Source organism: Notothenia rossii (genome assembly GCF_949606895.1).
Source record: "Notothenia rossii genome assembly, chromosome: 5".
NCBI lineage: Eukaryota > Metazoa > Chordata > Actinopteri > Perciformes > Nototheniidae > Notothenia > Notothenia rossii.
Genome location: NC_136903.1, coordinates 24,655,237 through 24,674,831, shown reverse-complemented (window position 1 = coordinate 24,674,831; position 19,595 = coordinate 24,655,237). Strand labels below are relative to the sequence as shown.

General features: G+C 45.1%; 1 protein-coding gene across 1 annotated transcript; it reads right to left on the bottom strand.

Annotated features, from left to right (window-relative positions):
* Positions 1-1,962: 1,962 nt before the first annotated feature.
* Positions 1,963-18,750, bottom strand: tshz3a (teashirt zinc finger homeobox 3a). The gene is made up of 2 exons (XM_079679998.1): positions 18,334-18,750; positions 1,963-6,190 (listed from the first exon to the last, which is right to left on the bottom strand). Exons 1-2 carry the CDS (start codon positions 18,371-18,373, stop codon positions 2,868-2,870), a joined length of 3,363 nt encoding a protein of 1,120 aa, XP_079536124.1. The 5' UTR covers positions 18,374-18,750; the 3' UTR covers positions 1,963-2,867.
* Positions 18,751-19,595: the final 845 nt, after the last annotated feature.

Sequence of the window (19,595 nt, the reverse complement as noted above, 5' to 3'; positions counted from 1 at the left end):
CCTGTCCTGTCCGCCTCCTTTCTTCCCCCTTCACTGCTGACTTTGTTTTAGGAGCATTGAGGCGCATCGGCGTCTATAACTACCCAGCCCTCAAGGATAGTCAAGACAAAAGAACAATGGATAACACATCTAATCTCCTCTTTATTATCGCACAAAAATACAATCGAGAGGAGTTTTGTGTCGTTCATGTTAAATAATTGGCTACAGCAGAACCACAACTTCAACATTGCTCTCATCCAGCAGCCACTATAATGCTCATCCAAGCAGAAGTCCAATCATTTAGCCCTCTCCCTCCAGCCCCTCATTAACCCCCAAAGTGTCAACTATCTCATTAACTCCCCCAACCACCCTCACCCGAGTCCATAAGCCTAAAGCATTCATCAACACATACAGTGTTGGGAAAAAAATTGATCATGTCCAAGAGATAATTTTATATCTGCGAGGACTCAGTAAGCTCTGTAAACGCAACAAGATATTCAATAAGGCAGCTCAGCCTTTTTCATTTGCATTATCAATGGCTACCGGTCTGAATCCCATCTTTCAATTATCATCCTTTGTTAAGGGCTTTATTCTGCTTGTCAGATGTGAGTCATCACTGGGTTCTCCCACAACGTTAGCCCAATGTATCCTAAACGTCGGAGGGCCGGGAGCGAGTCTGAGGCGGTAATGAGTTTGTGTGAGAAGACGGGGTCAGGACACAGTGTGTGTGTGTTAATTAATCTGTTCCCGGGTGGGAGGAACTGAAGCGAGATGATGAGATTTAAGAGAGTAAATGGGTGTGCTGCACTCGAGCTGTCCTCTGTTGAGTGAGCGAGCAGGGTTAGAGGCTGGGCAAATGGCCGTCACCATAGTAACCAGATAACTTCCCCGTCCCCAAGTCACTCAGTCAGTCAGTCATGACAGGCAGAGCCTGGGAACATCAAACAGAGAGAACATGGTGTCCCCGGGCTTCTTCAAATAAGACAGAAGTAGATGGTGTGGACTCTGAGAAGTATATGTGTGTGAGGCTTTATCATGCATACTGAAAACCATAACAAAAAACTTTCTCATTACATGGCACTGAGCCTGATTTGTGACTACTCTGATAGCATCAACACCTGCCAGTAATATTGTTAGATCCAAAAGCCTGCTTTGAGGGAATAGCACCTGTCTGTGCATTCTGCACCACTGTCAGCCTGTCTCAGCGCGCGTATATAGGATCTGCTTTATTTTTTCCAAGGGACAGTCTTGTGGTCCAGGTGTGTGCCAGATCTGCTGTCTGTGCCCAGGGCTCCTGATGGCATCCAAGCCCCCGTGGTAATCAGCCCACTCTGCCTGCTGTTGCTTCCCGCCTGCCTCCTCCTCCTCCAGTGGCTCATTTCAGAAACATCTGGTGGTTTACATGCAGCACACACCACCTGCCAGACGCCTCGCAGGCAGTGGCACCGTCGCACCTCCCCAGTCCGCCACACAACAATGCGACGACACAGGAATCACCAGAAATATCTAGACAAATTGTGGCTGCAGACAACTGCAGCGGTAACATGCTGATGGTTTTTAAGTTCTGCTCAGTGTTTCTGCAAATGTAGCCTTGTGGGCTATCTTGTCAGCTGATTTGTAATTGCTTGGTCATCAGAATGTGGGAAAACAATTGGAAAGGGGGGGAATTATTTAAAATGTCTGGATTTCCCATAAACCAGTTATACAACTAGATGACATTAGATAGAATTACATGTTGAGCTTAACTGTGATGTTTGAGTTATTTTTCTTCATTAGCATATTATATAAATAACAATCTTGAATCTCATTTTCAGATTCTCTTTGGTGGCACTTTGGCCATAAATGGGATAAATACAATCCAACTTCCCAGAAATGCTTACATTGTCGGTTATTCTTTGGAATGTCTTAGAGATTATAACTTACATTTAGCAATTCATATTGCACCACGATCTACACATTTCTATAATACAAAAAAAACAAATGTTTTATGCAGCAGTTAATTCAATTTAATCATAGAAGCACAAGGCATTAACATATTTGTAGTGTTTTTTTTTTAATCAAATAACATTTATAAAACTATTGTGCAAAACAATGTCCTTTTCAATCTTCTTCAAAGGCTCTGCACCAGTGGATAGTCATAGTCCTCTTAAATTAGGAAATATAACAAGTATGCATAATTTAAACAGCAAGTTGTAAGCTTATACACTTTATATACATTTTTACACAGACCTGGATTTTAAGTGCCCCTCACTCAATGATAAAGAACAAGGCAGCTTTTACAATCAGCAAGAAAATCAATAGGCTGTACAGAGAAAACTATACAAACAAGCAATGAACTTTTGCTGTTTAGCAGATTTTTTTAAGAAGCTTCACCAGGCATTTGGCTGTTTGAAAGTGTTACAAAAATGACCATTTTGAAAGGGCATTTTAAAATCTGGACAGGACAGGACTGTAGAAAGTTAAACGTGTTGAACATGCAGTCTACCAGCAAATCAAAATCCAACTCACAAAAATAAATACAATTAATACATTTCAAGTTATTAGCTGACCTTCTAGTCAAGAAATTCACCATGACCATGAAATTATCTGTCTTCTGTTGTCTCATATTAACAAAAGTTTACATAGAGTGAGGCAGACAACAAAGCTTACGAAAAATCAGGCTTAAAATCTTTGACCTACATTATATTTTTATGTGAAATAAATGTTTTTTGAAATACGCAGAAATCAGAAATGTTTATTGGCCAAATAGATGTAAACACCTTGTGCTGACATTTTTAACAGTAGTTCATGCCTTCTTTGTGCATTACCACACTTTCAAAGTCTATGTTTTTTTGTTTTAAATAGCCTTTCTGTAAATGTTTCCCAGTACGTCTGCTGCTGAGAGTAACTTAGTGTTTCTCTACTTCGCTCACAAATAGCAGATGGTCCTCTGGAGACTTCCCATGGCTCTTGCTGAGGTGAAGCTTGATGGCGTGCTTAGTGGCAAATTTACGGACGCAGAGTTGGCAGCGAAACACTGCCCCATTACTACTGGAGTCATCTTGTGATTGTGGAGAAAGGAAAGACTCCAGGGGCACGATTTTCTCCGTGAGAGTGTGAGAGTCCCTTACAGTCTGTTTGGGGGACAGCTTGGCCAGGTCCCTGATTCTGAACCCTAGGTGGGCTTCCAGGTGGCATACATACGCTGCTGGAGAGCGAATCTGTGATGCACAGTCACTACAGAAGAATATAGGTTGACCAGAGTCTAGGTTCTTGAGGAACTTGGTTCTGCCAGTTCTCCGTAGCTGGTACTTGACGTTAGCTAGCCAGTGGCTGATGGTGGTCATGGAGAGGCTTGTGAAACGGGACACATGCATTCTTTCCTGCGGGCTGAGATCGTTGATGATGTACTTCCCCTCTGACGTCTGCTTCAGGCTCGAGGCAAAGTGTGCCTGCAGGAGTAGGAGGTGCTGGGGGTTCCAGTTGGAGTGACGGCCTTTACGTTTGTGTCCATGCAGGGACGCGTCATCTTCGTCATGAGTGGAGCCCACGATCTCGGCTTTGTCTGCGACCCGGGACCGTGAGGGGGGCTTTGGGACATGGTGGGATTGCGTCAGGTTCCTAAGCATGTCTGAGATATCCGACAATGCGTTTTCATGCAGAGGGCTGCTGGATGTGTAGGGAGAGACAACTGTTAGCTTTGCGGGGGTAACAAGGGAGGAGGGGGAGATAGACGAGGCTGTGGATGAAGGGGTTAGGGGGGCCGAGCCAATAGATCCCCCTCTATCGCTTTTCCCCTTTGTGAGGTCCATGGGCTGATCATCACTAGGCTGGCCAAAGCTATTATCAACTACACTCTCTGGCTTTTTGGTCTGTGAGGGGGGGGCGGCCACAGCAGCCCTCTCAGCCATGCTCTGGCTGAGTCTGGAGAGCAGGCTCAGGGGATCTTGGTTTGGCATGGAGGGCTTGGCTGCTTTCCCCAAATGAATGTTCATTACTGACTGAAGAGCACTTAAAGGGTTGACAAAGGGTTGCTCTGGAGGAGTATGGCCGGTGATAATGGCTGTACTGCTTCTAAGCGTAGAGGCGAGCGGGGATTTGACTGTCAACTCTCTCCTGGGTTCTGTTGCCGGGGATGCTCTGTCGCTATGGCTTCCCCTGTCGCTATTGGCTGGGGTGACTGCCCTCCATTCCCGAGGTGAGTCAGCCTCTCCTCCCCTGTGCGATTCTCCAGCCTCACTACTACAGGGAGAGAGGTGGTTCTCCATCTTGGGAGACAACTGCTTCTCCCTTTGCTCTACTTTTGCTACTTTCTCAGTCACCTTTTTCACTAGATCCTCCATTGCCTGGAAGTTGTTGCTGGGGAAAGGGGAGGACTGGCTCAGAGGTGGGGAAATAAGGGGCCGGTTCTTGGCGAGGGCGGACAGTATTCCATCCCCTCCATTGAACAAGAACTTCATTGGGGAAATCTTGTCCATGCCTCCCTGTTGGAGCTTAAGGGCACTGGGGAACTGGTAGGCAGCATGGATGCTCGGATAGCCCCCCCAGCTTGGATTTCCACTCTGTGCCTTGTTGATGGCGGATGCCACAGTGTTTTCCAGTGATTTGAGAATATCAAAGCCCCCTTTAGGGCTCTCCTTCAAGTCCTCTTCAGTAAGATAGCTATACTTTGAGATGTCATATTTTTCCTCCTTCTCAGCATCCTCCTCTTTCCCGACTGATGCGGCAGCTTGCCTCTCATTTCCAACAGCCTCCTGCTGAGAGCACTCCTCCTCTACCTCCTCCTTTTTTATCTCTTTAAGGGGAGGGGAAGTAGCGGGGGGAGTCGTCGTAGTCGATAGAGGTGGAGGAGAGAAGGTGGAGGGTGCCAGAGGGACGGACTGGACCCTCTGTTCAGTGGGTGTGCTGACCCTAACCGGGTTGGGGGAGGTGGCCTCAGGAAGTGTTTTTATTCTCTTCCCCACAGAGCTTGTCACCCTCAGGAAGTGCCCTGTCACCATCATGTGAGTTCTCAGCTCTTGCAGTGTATTATGCGAACTCCCACACTCCATGCACTTGAGGATTTGAAGTTTGTTGGATTCAAACTGCCAAGTATAGCTCGCGCCGTTCTGGTGGCCATAGCGGTTATTAGGGGTGGTGTAAGGGCTGGAAGAGGGTTTCTGTGAGTGATCGTTCAGGCCTGACTGTGAGTGCTTAGATTTGGGGGTTCCTTCTCGAGAACGTGGCAAGGCAGCGAGGTCCAACCCTACGAGTCCCCTTTTCTTAGAAGACATGATTTTGGCTGCCACAGGGGCAATGGGCTCCTTCAGAGGCACTTTCTGGTAATGTTTGGTCTTGATCATGTGGACACTGAGATCTTGGAGCGATTCGAATGAGTGGCCACAATACATGCACTTCAAAACTTTCTGGGCATCCTCCTTGCCCTCCATCTCCATCAGGGATCTCTTTCGTGGTTTAGACCAGCGCTTTGAGCCGCTGCCGGCCTTGTCGTGGTTGTCATCGCGATAGTGGCCTGTGTCATTCATGTGAACTGTCAGGTCCACCAGGGTGTCATAAGCAGCACTGCAGCCCTTACAACGGAACTTACTGGCCCCAGTGAAGATGGAGCCAAACAGCTTTGGGTTTTGCCTGTGGAGCTGGACTGTGCTAAAGAGGCTGGGCTCAGAATGTGCATGGTGACGGCTCTGGGGAGGATGCTGCTGTAGAGACTTGGCCACTGCAGACTGGTGCCAGTCGTAGCTACCGCTGCTGCAGCTACTGCTGCTACTAGTGCTGTTGCTGCGAGCCGGCTTCTCTGAAGGAGCCGTTGTCTGCACCTGTGGAGGTGTGGGATTAAAGTTCAGTGGTGACCACAGGGGGTTGGTCATGAAGCTGGAGTAGATAACCTTCATTTGCTCTAAGGTGTCCATGGCTATTGGAGGTGTTATAGTGCCACCATTCACAGGTGCTGTGACCAAGTTGACCTCGGCTTTTGTTGAGGGGCTCTCGAAGTCTGAGAGGCGGTCACTGGTCTCGCTGACATGCGAATCACTGTCCATCTCTTGTCCTGAGAGCTCTGCAGCCCCAGCTGATTCCTGGTGAGATGTCTGTTCTTTGGCAGGTGCTGCGCTCTGCTCTGCAAACTCATCTTTCACTAGAAGGTCATCCCGAGGGGCTGAGGCCAGGTCTTCTGCTTCCTCCTCCTCGTCTTCCTCCACCACAGTTTGCATTGCCAGCTCCTCGGGAGAATAGGCTGCAAGGAGAATGGAGACAAAGAGAGAAAGAAAGAGATGAGTTGAATTGCAGGGAGTGAACACGCGATGTTAGAATAACTGGAGAAAAAGTTTCCCTGCTATGTGTGCCCGAGGACTCCCAGGGATAAATGAGCCATCTGTGTGGGAGCCTTTAAAGCTGAGCTGAGAAATTACAGTCATCCCATTTCACCTCATCAACCGTTGAGGTGTTATTTTCCTCTAGGCGAGCCTGTATTTATATACTACCCCAGCCACACGGAACTTATGCCTCCCCTCTTTTCACTCCTTCTATTGGAGGAAAACAAAAAAGAAATATCTTGGCAAAAACATAATGCGCCATTTTATTTATCTCAGGGCGCAACAGCTTGAAATGAAAACTAAATCTGAAATTAATGAAGCCCAATCTCACTGTGGCATTCTCCTCTGGGGTAATAAATGAGTTGGATCAACCTCCATCTGTCAGTTAATATGTCTGACGCCTCTTCATCTGCCTCTTCTATGATTGCACACACATACATACAGACACACAATCGCACAGACATGCGCACACAGGCAAAGAGCTATCTTGAAGAATTTTAAGAAAAGGATGTCTCTTGTTGAAGAAAAGTTGACATGTTGAATAGAAATCCTACTTTGTCATCTGAACTGAAGTGGGTTCATTAGTTTATTAATATTTAGAATACAATCAATACTAGGCTCAAGCTAAATTCTAAGAGAAGATCTCCAGCAAGGTGTTAAATGTCATGCAATTATACACATTTCAATGATCATACAAAATAAATGAACTAAAAAAGGGAGGGCAAAAACGAGACGTTTGGAAAAGAGAGATAAAGAAGGCGAGGTGAGAATGCGGAGCATCAACGTGATGGAAATGCATATGAAATCTGTCCCTTTGCATGTTGGCGCCCACTGTTTACATGGAGAGATATGATAAGTGTGTGTGTGCATGTGTGTTTCTTAGCCCCCCGAAACACAAAAAAAAAAAAGAAACTCCTTTATCCACGCACCCAGAGCCGACACACCCACCACTCAACCCCGTCTTCCGCAGTGTCATCATCCCCCCTCCCTCATTTCCTGTCCACCTCACTCAAGAAACCGCTCAATTTAAGGAAAAACAAATAATCTCTGAAAATAGCGGATGGCCTGTGGACAGTTCTGCGGCCATTACATGACATTATTGTAAACTAAGACAAATGCAACAGAAAGAAGCTGTAGGTATAAGCTTTAATAGTTTTGGCACTCATACTCAGAGGAGCTTGCCACACAGATACACACACTGACTAAATCTTTCATTCCCCCCCCTGCTCCACGCACTCACGTCCAGTCTAAACAAAAATGTCATAGCTGAAATAACTCTCATTTCCAGTGCTAACAGCCAATCTCTAGGCAGCCATGCGGCTGGCGCTGGTCTGATTTGGGCCCTGGGGGTACAGTCAGCAGGCAGCCTCACTGAGAGGCCAGCCTAATGGAGACCTGGCAGGTGCAGCCCACTCTCCGTCCTCCCGGAGATTTGGTTTGTCACTGGGTATCCATTACCTGCCATTCTCCGCTGATAGGCCCAGACAGCCCTGATCAAAAGATGTCGTCGGGCTCCAGTCCGCTTGGCAGTCAGTGGCATGTCGTTTGTAAAAAAGGCCAAGCAGGGTGTAAATAAAATGACATGATCACTTCCCCAGCCCCTCATGTTCTGGACACAATTATGATAATGTGGACGTGGAGGGGAGGAGGGAGGGGTCTGGGAGGATGGAGAAGGGGCGAGGAAGTAAATCGCTTACGCTCGGGCAAACACGCAAGGGAGATATCTCCCTGCTACCAGCGCTCAAGCGGCTGCCCACACCCTCTTTCCTTTACTCTCTCTTCTGGTTCTCCTCTGGAAGGTATTCGTGTCAGACTCTCATTTGAAAGAGGAAATCCAGACAGGATGGGATGGTTAATGTGTTTTTCGCCCTGACTAGCTGGTCACGGATGTCAGCTTGCATCAGGCTAGCATGGCACACCGCTTGACCAAGTTGTCAGGTCACCTTTCTCTTACTCCACATATTTCTTCACATTGTCACGCTATTTCATCAAACTATTGCCATATCCAATTTCACGTCACGTTATCACATTCGTAAACCTTCCGAGGGCTCTCTATCTTTCTGTGCCTTAACTTAGTCGTAAATGTTTTACATTTCATGATAATAGAGCTGCGGCCCTATAGGTTATTGTTCATTTGTCATTAGTGAGGGGGAGAGAAGTCCAAAAGCACCTGCTATAAAACCTACATAGTCTAGCCATGCTCCCAGGCAATTTAAAATGCAAAACAAAAACCATTATGTCTGAGCACTATCTGTTAATTTAATCCCCAATGACTGATAATCCATCACACAGGGCGACAACCACATCCAATTATTCTCCCTGGCTTGACTGACAACAGAGGTGATTTATCAAGCTAATAAAAGGTGATGGGAGTATAGAGGCTCCCATAGAATACAAAAAGAAGAGGATTTAGATACAACAATACTCCCAGATTGAAGTCTTAACTAAAATCATAGCATATGGTGTAGAGCCAATGTATGAGTTTAGCGCCTGTGTATATGAGAAAGAAAGAGTGTGTGTGTGTGTATGTGTTCATGTTTTGATAAAGTGAGCTGATGCCATGTGGGGAAAGACAAGAATCATTAGGTTCCATGATTGATTCCTACGGGTGGGGTGTAAGGGGGGGTAAGAAGAAGGGTAGGAGGTGCACTTTCGCACAATCAACATCTCAGTCACGGCTCACACAGAAATAGCAATAACACATTCACAATAACACAAAAGCTGCAGAAAACAAGGCTCCGCAGCAGAAACACACACTTCACCTTAAGATACGCTACGTCAAATACACCCCCCACGCAATTATAAATAAAGCTAGTCAGTCAGTTATGACACCAACCCCCATCCCCTCCTCAAACACACTCGTACATGCACGTAGATGCAAGCGATGAGGAAAGACAGTGACATCTTGGCATGCAGGAGGCATTCCTGTGGAGTATCATTTTCATAAACATAAGGGCCGCAGACGAGGAGGGAGAGATCATCTGATAGAAATACTGCAGTGCTGCTCTGACGATCAGGAACAACAGACAGGGAGGGACAGGGGGTGATTAAGCAGGAAGGTGCTGTGGCTGCCTCTCTCTGTCTCCTTCCTTCTGTCCCATGGGTTACTTCTCCTCAAGTGTTGCTGAAAGCTGTTTTTGATTCTGCATTTTAAATAGGCCTTCAAATGCAAGAGTGATAATGTGAAGACCGAAAAAAAAAAATCCATCATGTGTTCTCAAGTAGAAATCTATTTTCTTAGATTGTCACAGTTTGAATCAGCAAATGCATATAAATATATGTTTTGGTGAAAAAAAGATACCACTGCACCCTTTTTTTTATCTGTGCCTTGATGGCCACACTGCATGTTCCTGTTCTGGCCTCCACAGCTGGTAAAACAGTCCGATCACACCCAACAGCAGCGGGGTAAACAGGATATGTCATTAACATATCTACCTGTGTCTGACCCTCACACTCAAATGACTGCTTGGTCTCAAAAAAAAAGACAACCTTGCCACAGGCATTTGTGCGGTTATCTTGCGTACAAGATTTCATAGATCTGTGATTTTTAATGCGTGAAAACAGCATAGACAGCCGATGTATATTTTCGTTAAAAGAACATAAGCTCTATTGATATTTGTGTAAATTCACATGTGAAATAATGTTCAACCTACTTCAGTTTTTTTTGTAAATTCCAGGGGAACATTTTGTGCATTACACAGAAGACCAAAGGAATGCTTGATTGACATCCTGAATTTTTGTGGACAATAAAACAGAAACTATCTCTATTGCAATAGTAATGTTCATATGTGTTGCTTAGCTTGATTACATCTTTATTTATGATTTAATCACTGTATGCATACTAGAGAGCTGTATTGTGCACAAAGACGCAACTGGGATACAGGGAGGGGAGAGGAAATTGTCTACATGGGTGGTCCCTTATAGCTTACTGTTTAGATTACAAAAACAGTTTAATGTCATTGTTCAAAGACAACAAGTTAAACAACAGGGGGAAAAGCACAGATATTGCAGTCTATTGTTTATGGTTTAATATAAGAACAATGCATGAAAACAGGATTTTGCCATATAGACATTGAACTGTATTTCTTGCATGAATGATCATTTATAAATAGTGTTTTTTCTATGACTTTTATACTGTTGAATAACAGAGGAAATTAGGTTAGACGTGTTTGCCAAAACCTTTGATCACATGTTAGCTTAGATATTTGAAGTCAGTCGGTGATCGGACACGGGGGCGCCGAGAGGAGTGAGGTAAACTGTGTCACAACATGACGAGTGTGTCTTGACATGTGTACAGTATTTCAACCGGACCCTGACGTCCTTAAACCAACATGGCCCCTCAGCAGGGGGCTCTTACTGACAGGAAACAGCTCCAGAACGCTAAAGGACAGGAAGTCACCTCAGACTCAATCAAAAAAAACCACAAACCACCGACTTCCACTCACTCTTTCAAGTTTCCCAGCAGCCTAAAACTCTTTAAATAGATTAGAATAATTTAGTCCAAAACAGCCCCATTCTGTCAAAATAGCAGCAGATCAGTAACATACCTAAAATGCCTTCACTGTTGCACACATTTGTCAAAGCAACACACTCAATCAAACTTAGTTCACTCCCTCTTTTTCCTTTGATCCTAACAGCCTGGCCAAAAGTCCCACGAGAAAATATGTAACAGGTGATCTGCGGTCATTGGAAAATATAACAAGTTTGGACATAAAACAATTTTTTGGATAAGACATAAAGGTTTTTGATACATACATTTGCTGCTACAGCACTAATGCTTGTACAGGCTATCATGTTACAAGCGAACCTGGATGTCTTTGTCAGTTTTTTATTTGTGTGTGTTCTCTACCCCCTGATGGCATTGTGAATACATTGTGTCCGCCGATTGTAGTGCAGGATGTGTGATATGGGAGATGGGAAAAACAGAGAGATCATTCTGGCCTCAGGCAAAGCTTACGGCTGAACCTTGTCAATGCACACAGTAAAACGAGGGAGAGTAAAAAAGAGAAAGAGAGAGGCTGGATAGATTTAACCGTTGGCTGATTGTCGTATTTTATGAGTGGACCTCAAAGCTGCCAGCTGCACGTAGAGACCTTCAAGACCTGAAAATGCATCTCGTTTATCTGACATTAGACGAGCTACAAACACATTCACTCCTCCCGTTACTAACTCTAATGTAGTGGAGAACGAGGTTGACGCATGGTTCCAGTCTCAGTTTGAAACTTGCCGCAGCCAAAATAAGCGTTAAAAAAGCAAACAAATACAATCACAACACAAAACATCGTCCACAGGTGCAGAACCAAGGGCAGTAATAAGGAGCGAGATGCCGCGGGAAGGCTGTGTTCCAGTCCGACATGCACGCAGAGCCTGTCTCTTCTGATGATCTGTAGTCGGACGGACTTTCTTATACTATCCCACATCTCTGACTCCTTCCATCACTCTTTCTTAAAGCCTTACTCAGGCAGTTCTCAAGCAGAGCTCCATGAAGCGGAACCACTGTTTATTTGCCCATTCTTCCAACACTCTGAGCTCATATTAAAATGTTGTTCAAAGGTCAACGGGCTCTGTGAACATATTACTCTTAACGCTTTTTTGTAGGGACTCAAGTTTGCAAGTATTATTTAAAACACAGCTTTACATCACACTTACAAACACTAGTTAATGTAAGGGTTGTAGGGTTGTTAGGACAGTGGGCTCAAGTCACACAATTAGTTTACGATCAGTTTAGTTAATGTAAAGTTCACATTTATTTTCCGCTTTAACTGAATTTTTTCATAACCTTGATTTAACTGGAACTATTACCGAGACGATCTACTCATGTTTTCACTATCATGTGAACCTTAACCAAACTAAAAACATAACCTCCTTTAGCTAGAAAAATCTTCCTTAAAAGAAACAGACATATTATGCTAATTTTCAGATTCATAATTATATACAAGGATAAGCACCCTTTACGAAAAAGCCCAGTCTGCTCTATTTGGCTCGCAAGAAAAATGTGGTTCACCAAAGATAGTTTTCAAGCTATTAGAGGAGATACTGCAGGGCAAATATTCTAATAACCTAAATGTGACATAGGAAGGTGAGCCAACTCTGAATGGTTTGTTGAACCTCGTGTTTTCTGACTGATTCAGCCAACAAAACACTGACTGATATGTTTCATCTCACATTTTGCATGTTGTTAGGCATGGAAGTGAGTTTAATAATATGTCCCCTTTAAGGTTTCTGCTGAGACCTGCATTACTGTAGGTGTGAACATAAGGCCGGGGTTTAAACAGGGGTAATGGAAGTCTGCAATTTATCACAGCTCAAAATGCAGGACTACGGTAAAGAACTGACACTAAGTCAGGACGTCTGAGTTGGGCTAAAGTGGAAATAAGACTGAAACTGGTAATACGTTTGTAGCTTGTAGCTGGAACTAATACTGGGACTTGGGTGGTTAAAGTTGAATCGGGGGTGAAGGAAATAAAAGTCGGGGCTTGGGAAGGGGAAGACCAAACCCCTCTCACAACGCACAGCTGCTGCCATGATCGCCTAGCAACGAGGAGGTGATGGACGCAGCCTGAAGATGGATGGCCACCATAAATCAAAGTGGTGAGTAGTGGAGGAGGAGGAGGTAGGAGGGACAGAAAGAGGGAACAAGAAGAGGACAAAAAACAAAACAACAGTTTTTTTTTCCGCCTTTTCTGTAGCAGAGCTGGCCTTGCCTTGACCTCTCACTGTATTCTTTTATTCATGATTGTTGGGGAATGACATGGGGCTAGGGACTCTTCTGGGCAAAGCATAATGGAAACTTCCGAGGTAATCATCACAGTCAGTTATAGGGGATCCAATGGATCATTTTAAAATGTACAATTGCTATAAAGCTCCATCGAGTGCCTACGTGCCCTTCAGAGTCTGGAGGTTTTTTTTCATGATTCCACTAACTTTTTAAAGATGATAATAATGATAGACGATAGCTTTCATAAAGAAACCCTCCAGGCAAGGCAATCTGGGTAGTGTAGTTGCGAGATAAACATCCCTGGGCTATCTGATTATGGCCTACTGCTGCGGCACTGGTGTCTAGTAACACTCAGAGAGAGCGCTCAGCCATCCATCACACAGTGAGTGTCTGTCTAAGGCTTTCCACCCTGCTTCTTCTCGTCCTGGCTCTCCAGTTACAGCCATACACGGCCGGCCTAAATAATATTCCTCATGATAAATGGCACCATAAGCCTGGTATCCATCATTAATCTGATTTTTAAAGAAGCATCCATCTTGGAGAGAGCCTGTTAGGGCCACGGGGGAGCAGAGCAGCTCGGGTTCATTTAAAGGCCAGGCTGCTGCATGAGTGATACCTGTCAGCCCTGCTCATCAGGGAGCAACACACACACACACACACACACACACACACACACACACACACACACACACACACACACACACACACACACACACACACACACACACACACACACACACACACACACACACACACACACACACACACACACACACACACACACACACACACACACACACACACACACACACACACACACACACACACACACACACACACACACACACACACACACACACACACACACAAAGCATTAAACATTGACGCCATATGGTTACACGAGTGCGCACACACACACACCTCAATAGCACCCCTTTGCGCGTTTGCCATGCATATATATTATGAGTAAACAACACTAACACACTTGTCCGACTTTGTGTACTCACAAAGCATATTTCTCCTCTTATTCAGACGTCTAGAGACGAGTCATGGAAGAACATTCTGTCACTCATCAAAACACAACTCAGGGTAACTCAATCCTCCCTGTCATCTCGAAAAAATCTCCCCTCCCAAACGCTTCTGCTCAAGGCTTTCAGGAAAACTCTTCCCTGGAAAAAAGTCTCAAACTGGACTCTCTTTTCCCAGTCTCTCTCCACTGACTCTGCACCTCATTCCCCATTCCTCTCCTTCTCTTTGTTTCTCTCACTCTGTCTTGTTTTCCCTCTTTCACTCTCTCTTTCTCCTCCTCTCTGCCCCCTATCCACCTCCCTTCTCTTGTGTGTCTGGTAAAGCCTGTTTGATAAATGACACACGTCACTGTGTCAGGAGCGAAGGGTGGGTCAGTGATAAATGACTCTGTTGAAAAGGAAATCGGCTCTCTGGCACGGCCGGGCTATTCTCCTCCTGGATTGGGTTTCAGGACCCCTGAAGACCGGAGCGGCTCAGTTTCCCCGAAAAGAGCACACATCCCACCAGGCTCTGACGCTCCCTACCTCAGGGAGGGGTGGGAGAGAGGGGGTGGGCGGGAGGGAGGTAGGGTTGGAGGGATCCAGCCTGTCCCAATTGTCGCTACAGTGCAGCTGCATCTATCACAACAGCGGTGGGACTATTTTTACAAAGCCTACGACTCAGTTTCCAGACAGCAGTCCCGGCTGAAAACCTGGGCTGAAAGCACACTGAGAGCTGAAAGGGAAGAGTGGATGGCTAACGGTTTTCTATTTGTGACACTACTACAGCACTTAAACTCCGCTTTCTCTCCTGAAGCCCAACCCTATGGCTTGACATCTGCCAAGTGTGTGTTAAAAAGGAGAGAAGGCCCATTACACCGCCCCCGCCTCCTCATCGTCCACACCACCAGCAGCAGCACCTCCTTCTCCTCCTCTTCCTCCCCCTCTGCCCTCTTTCTCTTACAGTGTCTCTTTCAGTCGCTTGCTGGCAGGGTGGCACTGTTATCATTACACAGGCAGGATTTATGGAGTCAAGGCCTATGGCAAAAACAAAAAGGCATCTGTCAATACCTGTGGGAAACACTCTGTCAGCCTTCCTCCTCCTTCCACTGGTGCTCACAGCCTCATTAGGTATGCACTTATCAGACACATAGATCACAGACGTGACTCAACCTCACCGGAATCCAGCCACAGGACTTTTCATTAGCAACAGGGCCTGCAAAGCCAAAACATTTGCCGCGCTCACACCTGCAAACAACACCGTTGGAGGCGTGTGTTGTTAAAGCTCGCTAACGCTGTCAGCCCGTATGTCGGTCGAACAATTAAGTCCCTCGCGGTGCTTCCCCGCTGCTTCCGTAAGGGCATGCTTTTCACACATAAACAACAGGAAGGCAGACAGATATATAAAACAGCTTACTTAATTTCACTTGCCACTTTTACAACCCCGCCATAACATGTGTGCATGTGTCTGCAACGTGTGCTATAAATGCTCCCATCTTTACTACATATGTTTGTGTGCTGTGTCTACAGCTGAATGCTGCATGTTGTGCAGGGACAGAAAAAAAGAGAAGAAGAAACTGAGAAACGTAGACAGGCCTAAAGAGCTCAGAGAATTACGGCCTAACCCCAGCAGGTGGTCTACAGTTACAATTCCTTTCATCACTATCGCAAGCCAAACCGCACACACACGAACTCAAATCCAACAAATCAGAGTGCATGCCCACTGATTTGAGTACACACAATCACCGACAGACGTGAGTGATGACTGCCAGTCTGGCAGCTATATAATAATCCTGACCCTGCAGAAAGAAGAGACTGTAGCTGTGAGTCCGGTTCAAATCAGACTACCCCCCCCACCCTTCTCCTTCTGTGTCTCTCATTTATGACCAGATCACACATGGTCTTACAGTGCGCTAACACATGCAACACTCTGGATACTATAAACACACTGACAGCATTCAGCAAACATACTGTACAGGTTAGACATTCCATTGAAATAGCTGCGTCGTTGCCCACACGTTCTAAAGCCGATGTCGACTTCCTGTTAAGTCTGCGGAGTATTTTAACTTTCTGCAGCCGTTTCCACAGCTTTAGGCCTCAGGCGAAGCTAATCGCCAGCCATGAAGGAAGTAAGTCTGTATTTCCACAGCTGGGAGAGTCTCTTTCTCATGTTTGCTCGGCTGTTTACGTGGCCAGCTGCCCTCGGTTGTTAAGAGCACTCAGACCTGACCCAGGTAGGCAGGCCCATTTGTCACCTGCAGCGGAAAATTGAGTTACAGCACAACCAAAGGCGAGCGGCTCTGTGTAATATCAAGTTGATTACATCAAAGTGGTGGCAAACCTCATTGGGCTGGGCACCCCGAGCTTGTCATCTCCAATCACGGGGCCTGTCAGGACTCCATCAGCCTCACGGCTAATTGGACCAACGCTAATGAAGCAGGCAAAACAAGTTTTGTACCGAGGAGAGAAAAACCCTCTTAGACAGAGGAAGGCAAGAAAGAGAGGGAGAAGCTGAGAGTGTGTGTTGGAGAGACAATGAGAGAGAAAAGTGTGTATGTGGAGGGGAGGGGGGTAGATTTTTCATGCAAGTCTCAAGGTTGCAGTGGGCTGACTCTCCCCCTAAGTCCCTAATCAAGGCCCATCATCTGTCATCCTTTTCTTTGCTCTCTCTATCACCATGCTCTGTGCTGCAATCAATTCATCATCACCCTTTGTGTGCCACTGAACAGTTGACAACTTTATAACTTGCAGCTGCAGGGCTGACTGACAGGGGTGGAAGGGGAGCATGAAAAAAATGAAGAAATGAATGGATGAATGAATGAACAAAGAAGCGTGGTTTCAGGGAGAAAAAGTTGTTTTCTAAAAACACAAAACGATCCATATTACAGCCTTTTATTCCCTTTCGTCAACAGAGAAACGGCAGTGTAGCAGGGAGGAGAGAGGAGAGAGGAGAGGAGGAGACCAAGGGAAGAAGAAAAAAACATCCTTCTCACTGATCTGAAATCAGAAAGCTTTCAGTCATTCTTTATGTGCTCCCCGCGGCCACTCTGAGCCAGTGAGCATGTACATTAGGCTGGGGCATTTTGATGAAATAAAAGCCCAGGCCAGCTTATGGCTAAACAGAATGGGAGCACTCACTCAGCCTGTCTCTGATTGACCATTAAAGCCATTGATGAATGGGCCTGTCAGGGGAGAGACAATTAAATCAAACATGAAACAAAGCCGTTGTGACGGCCCGGTCTGACAGAGCAAACCCATTCCTCCCCTCCATTACATAGCACACGGCTCCTTTTACAACCTCTAACCCACTCCTCCCGCCTCCTCTGCCCACTCTGTGTGTGAGTGTGTGTGTTCAAAGTGAACATGTACACATGGGAGTGTGATGTTCTCTGCTGGAAGTGTGTGTGTCTGTTTGTGTATGTGATGTCTCACTGGGAAACCACTTTGTCCCCCCCTTCGTTCACTTTTTCGTGAGTCAGTTGACCATCAGAGAGAAAGAGTGAGTGTGTGTGTGTGTGTGTGTGTGTGTGTGTGTGTGTGTGTGTGTGTGTGTGTGTGTGTGTGTGTGTGTATGAGTGAGAGGGTAAAAAGTACACAGGGCCTTTCAAAGTGGTTTAAACGTGACGTCAGGGGCCTGCAGCACATGGTGGGAAGTGATTTTCTGATGCAAATCGAGAGGGATCAGATCAAAGCCGCATGACAGCCAATCAATCAACCGTCAAATCAGACATGGCAACTGTCGATTATGGCTCCTTCCAGCCCACGAAACCCCATTGTCTGCTCTCAAATTGTTTATCTTATCCCAAGAAAAGAAAAAAAAGCTCTGAGGTAGGTTTTTTTTCTTTCTCTCGCCCAGCTTGTGCAAAGAAGTTATGCGCTCGGGATCAAATGCGCACAAAGCCCTCATGTTCCCCTTATGGCACGCCTCGGGCACTCACTATTGAGAAAACACTGCTTATTTCCACAGGGTTTACACTAACAGATCACAAGGTACATGGCAGTTAGGATCGCTAAACTGTCAGGATTCAAGTTGGGAACAATAGGAAGCGAAAGTTTACAACAGGCAACTCATCCGAGGGGACTACAGTAGCTCCACAGCGTGGAAAGCGAAAACGCAATATTGTTGTATACAAAGTATACATCCGCTTTCATAAAGAGAACAGTTTCTATGAGGTCTCACAAGAGTGACAAAGCGGATCGTTAGAGAGCAAAGAAAAAAAAACACAAAGTGGAAACGGAAATGCAGTGACTGTAAAGTGAGCTCTACAAAACAAAGGTAGCATCCGCAGTTTTATGACAGTAACGCATGTCTTTTTACGCACATTGTAACAACACATACCTGCTGCGCGCTTGGGCGCTTCTTGTTTCCTCCGTGGCATTTTTATTTTCGGGGATTTCCGTGAAACTCTTCTTTTTTATTTGATATAGCCCCGTCGCCGTATCCGGGAAGATCCACCTCTACTCAAAAAAGATTCACGCCTTCGTGTAGTAGACTGCACAACATCGGAGAGTCCGATGGAAAGAAAAACTAAAAATCATCGTTACGGAATAGCAGCCTGCGGGGAGAGTCAGCGTGAAAAATAAATACACGAGGAAGTGGGGATTATTGTTTTGTTGGTGTGATCGCGTAAAGAATGTCAACGGTGATAGCCAGCGTCCACCTCGGCTGCCTGGTCTGGCAACAGGCAAAGTTGAGGGATAAGAGAGATGATCGCGTCACTCACAGCAGGAGAATGGGCAAACCCACTGCTCCGTTAACTCTTTACTCCTCACAGAGGGGCGGACACCACGCGCGAGTGTCCTCCCACCTCTGCTTTTTATGTGAATCACAGTTTATATGAGCTATTAGTGGATTATTACAACACAGCAGGCTGATAATTATCAACAAGAACCGTAAACTGTCTGGATAATATTACAACAATGTTCCCAGCTATGTGTCATTTGGATTTAACACACTGGATTTAACCTTTTACACATGTTTTGTTTTTAGTCCGTCTCGGTAATACTTCTTTAGAAATGTACGACTTAGCTTTATTTATTTAATAATTATAACTGGCGATTTAAATTTGTTATAGGTGATTATAGTCCACAGTATAATGTCTAAACGCATTTTTTAGGCTTGGCTTCAAATGCACTCTTTTTATTTTATTAAATGTTACAACCTTTTCAAAGCTTTTGTTCCTGCTTGATGAGAATAATTACATTTGACTTGTTGACTTGGGCAATGAAAAACTGTATGATAAAACGAGGACAGTTTTTTTTCTTCAGATTTTACATAAGATTTTGTCAAATGTAGAACGTTTCTATTTTTATTGATTTTTAACATTTGTTTAGATGATATTACACACATTAAGTTTAACATCTAGCATACAATGCAGACATTGTCTCATTTTAGATACATTTTTAAAACAAAACAATATGTATTATAACCAAAAAACAGCAGTGTAGTGTTAGTAAGAGAATACGTTTGGTAAACAAAATAAGATGAAAAAAATGTCAGTTATACAACTATTAAAGAACAATCAGAAACCAATTAAAGTAAATACATCAAATACGTTTTATGAATTGAGCATGCTTGTATTATGTAGCCTTAAGTGTTTA

Coding starts and splice junctions, on each gene's coding strand:
- tshz3a (XM_079679998.1), bottom strand. CDS start 18,373: ATGCCACGGAGGAAACAAGAAGCGCCCAAGCGCGCAGCAG. Junction 6,191..18,333: donor AGCGCCCAAGCGCGCAGCAG/GTATGTGTTGTT, acceptor TTCTCCTTGCAG/CCTATTCTCCCGAGGAGCTG.